Source organism: Poromitra crassiceps (genome assembly GCF_964638095.1).
Source record: "Poromitra crassiceps genome assembly, chromosome: 13".
Taxonomy (NCBI): Eukaryota; Metazoa; Chordata; class Actinopteri; order Beryciformes; family Melamphaidae; genus Poromitra; species Poromitra crassiceps.
Window position 1 is genome coordinate 36,509,904 of NC_139644.1, and position 3,829 is coordinate 36,513,732.

Here is a 3,829-nt window from a genome sequence, read left to right on the forward strand (position 1 = left end):
ACGCTCTATTATTGTACTCTGAGCCAGGAGAGGTTGTCCCGTGCCCCTTGCAGATAGTATGCAGTGAGTCAGATCTCAATGTCCATCAGCCCTCATTAAAATCAATGGCGACCGCCTGCCTGCCACTCACCCAACAGGATACCTCCCTCTGTCAGCGATAGATGCAGGGGCACACACTGTCAATACTTCACTCAAACTGGCACCCTGCATGCAGCAGCTAGGGGGCAGAGAGAGGGGAAACTAGAACAGAGGAGAAAAGAAAAGAGAGAGAGAGCGACAGCTGAGGGGGAGGGAAGAGAGGGAGGGGTGAGGGCGTTTGTGCTTGCGTTGTGTGTTTCCGCGTCACTTTTTATGAATGGCCACATCCTGTGTGGGCTGTGTGACCACTGTCCTTAAGAGGTGTTGGTGTGTGTTAATAGTGCAACTTAGGGGTGCACCGATCACGTTTTTTGCCACCGATCACCGATTGCCGATCGCCTATGAGAAATATCTGCCCAACCGATCACTGATCCGATCACCGATCACCGATCACCGATCACCGATTAAATACACACACATGGAATAGTGAATTAACACATTTATTAACAGGCTGGAAAAAAGCAATTGGCTGTTTACTCATGGGCTAAACGTTATTAAAATAACCTTATACAGCCTGGGAACATTAGCTCTAGTTGCATTATTGCAATGCAAAGAAATGTAAAAAGAAAATTATAAATAAGTTCAAAATTCAAATAAAAGACAATATGCCTTGGAACATTGGCTTGCAGAGATGTTGCATAGCAATTATGCAAAGTAACTACTGTTTAAAGAAATACAAATTAAATAGGTTAACCAATCTATATGGTGTATTCAAATAAAGCCAAACTCAAACCCTTCCAAATAAAATAAAATATAAGGCAATATATGCCTCAGATTTTGAGCTTGCAGAATTATTTCAAATAGCCTAACAATAATATCCGCCCTGCTGTTCAGGATATAGGCTAAACAATGACTTCTAAACAGAAAAACATGGCACTTGCAATATAGCCTATAGTCTATTCTACATCATGCCTACTTGCTTGTTCAGCATGGTCGGGAGGTTTTTTTTCACAAAGAGCAGCATCTCTGCATTTATAGACAAGAGTCTGTTTCTGTGCTCATTCACGATGTTTGATGCAGCGCTGAACAAGCGCTCACTCTCCACGCTTGTGCAGGGTGCCGACAGGTACGCTCTTGCGACTTTGGCGAGGGCAGGAAAGCGATCCTGGTTGGTCTTCCAATATGCCAGGGGCTGTGCTGTCATGGAGATGGTTGGCTCAGAGAGGTACAGAACGAGCTGTGCCTGCGCCGCCGCCGCGTTATCATCACGATGGGCTTGAGGCTCTGGGCCTGCTTCTTCCATGATCTCACCAAGCATCGACGAGATGGAACCGGCTCGTGGCACCTTCTCGGCTGGCTCATCTGTGTCTGACTCGGCTGAAGCTGTGGGTGCTTGGTCGGGGTCGGGGTCTGGTTCCGCCAGCAGATCCAACAGCTGTCCCTTGACTTCTGCCTTCACTTGGCTGGAATATAATCTGTCCTTGTATCTTTTATTTGAAGCAAAGAAAACATCACATTAATTTAGCAGCCTATGTTGTTATTTTAAACCAGCATAGAATAGGCAGAGGAGACTATTTTATACTATAGCCTAATCTTAAATAGGCCTAAACTGATAGCCTATCTTTTATTTGAAGCAAAGAAAACATCAAATTAATTTAGTAGCCTATGTGGTGATTTAGACCTCCATAGAATAGGCAAAGGAGACTATTTTATACTATAGCCTAATCTTAAATAGGCCTAAACTGATAGCCTATCTTTTATTTGAAGCAAAGAAAACATCACATTAATTTAGTAGCCTATGTGGTGATTTAGACCTCCATAGAATAGGCAGAGGAGACTATTTTATACTATAGCCTAATCTTAAATAGGCCTAAACTGATAGCCTATCTTTTATTTGAAGCAAAGAAAACATCAAATTAATTTAGTAGCCTATGTGGTGATTTAGACCTCCATAGAATAGGCAAAGGAGACTATTTTATACTATAGCCTAATCTTAAATAGGCCTAAACTGATAGCCTATCTTTTATTTGAAGCAAAGAAAACATCACATTAATTTAGTAGCCTATGTGGTGATTTAGACCTCCATAGAATAGGCAAAGAAGACTATTTATGTAGCCTAATCTTAAATAGGCCTAAACGGAATAGTAGCCTAATCTACTAATCCAATACATTAATTTAGTAGCCTATGGCGTTCATTTAGACGTTTATTTATTATATTTGGCTGATTTATTCTATACATATCTTTGCTGATTATTCTACAAATGTTTTTCTCACCTTGGGTCCATCATAGTTGCCAAACTGTAGAGAGGATCTTTTTCTATGTCGGCAAATCTGCGGGTGACAGCTTCCAGCAGTGTGGCTTTTGAAGTCTTCACGCCATGATCCGAGGGGACGTCTTTGCCCAGGACACGTTTCAAAGCCATCACAGAAGGGATGGCATCAGCGGCAGTTGCGGAGACTTTGCTTATTTTCTGTGTGAGTTCTTCAAACGGTTCCAGTATGGATATTATGTTTTCCATCAGTCCCCACTGGTTTGCAGTGAAGGAGGCAGGTAGCTCAAAGTCGGCTGCATAAGCACTCAACGCCCGTTTTTGTTCGAGCAGGCTTTGCAGCATGTAATAGCTGCTGTTCCACCTGGTGGCGACGTCTTGCTGCAACCTTTTGGGAGTCTGTTGGAGATCTTTCTGCACATTTTGAAGTCTGGAATATGCCAGGGGAGAGTGTTTAAAGTGGCCCACGATGCGTCTCCCTATAGCTAGGATGTCACCTATGCTGCGCTGTGACAGCACTCCTTCATTTACAGCAAGCTGCAGCGTGTGGGCCATGCATCCCAAACTTTTCCAGCCTGCATCCTGCATGGCTTTAACCATGTTTCGGGCATTATCTCGGAGTATGACATGCACCTTTTCTTTCGGGATATTCCATGTCTGGAACATGTTCTCAAATGCCGTTACCAGCGCTGCAGCAGTGTGAGAGCCAGAGAACTCTTGTGAATGGAGCATCACATTACGCAGTTGGAAGTCTGCATCAATCCACTGGGCTGTCAAACTCAGCATTGACATGGGGCTGACATCGGAGCTCCATATGTCACTTGTAAAGCTGAATGAGGAAACGTTTTCCTTCAGAATGTCATCAATGTGTTTGTACACTGCCTGGTAGAGCTCGGGGAGGGCAACATCGGTAAAATACCTGCGACTTGGGAGGGTGTAGCGTGGCTCAATATGGGCGAGCAGCCGTCTGAATCCGATGTCTTCAACCACGCTAAATGGCTGGTCATCCAGCCCTATGAATTCCATAACTTTTCTTGTGATGGCCTTGGCCTTCCCACTATCACGGCTATATGCGTTGGTGCTCTCTAAAGTGGGTTGTGTCAGCAGCCGCTGTGGTGTTTTTTCTGCTTTCTTTTTCTCATTCTCTGCGGTCTGTTTAACAAACTCGCCATGCTGCGCTGCGTGACGGGTCTTCAGGTGGCGTATTAAATTTGTCGTGTTGAAACTTTTCACCTGGCTTCCTCCACGAGGTATTTTTTCCTTGCACACATCGCATACAGCAAGTGAGGCATCAGTCTCACACACTGTGTAGAATTTCCACACCGCAGACATGTTTTGAGGCGAGTAAACTCCGCTGAGAGAAAGGGCTGAGCTCCACGTGTTTTACTTGCTGAGAACTGGGGTGTGCAGCTGTGCGCATGTGTAAGCTACTTGCTGAGAAGGGGTGCGCGCATGTGTTTTTTTTGCACCAATTGACTCTG

The 3,829-nt window shown here is 44.5% G+C and overlaps 1 protein-coding gene across 1 annotated transcript; it reads right to left on the minus strand.

The window, feature by feature from the left end:
• Window positions 1–1,039: 1,039 nt before the first annotated feature.
• LOC310788533 (zinc finger BED domain-containing protein 4-like) lies at window positions 1,040–3,680 on the minus strand (the record flags this gene model as incomplete). The annotated part of the gene is made up of 2 exons (XM_083650071.1): window positions 1,040–1,565; window positions 2,353–3,680. 2 exons carry the CDS (start codon window positions 3,678–3,680, stop codon window positions 1,040–1,042), a joined length of 1,854 nt encoding a protein of 617 aa, XP_083506197.1.
• Window positions 3,681–3,829: the final 149 nt, after the last annotated feature.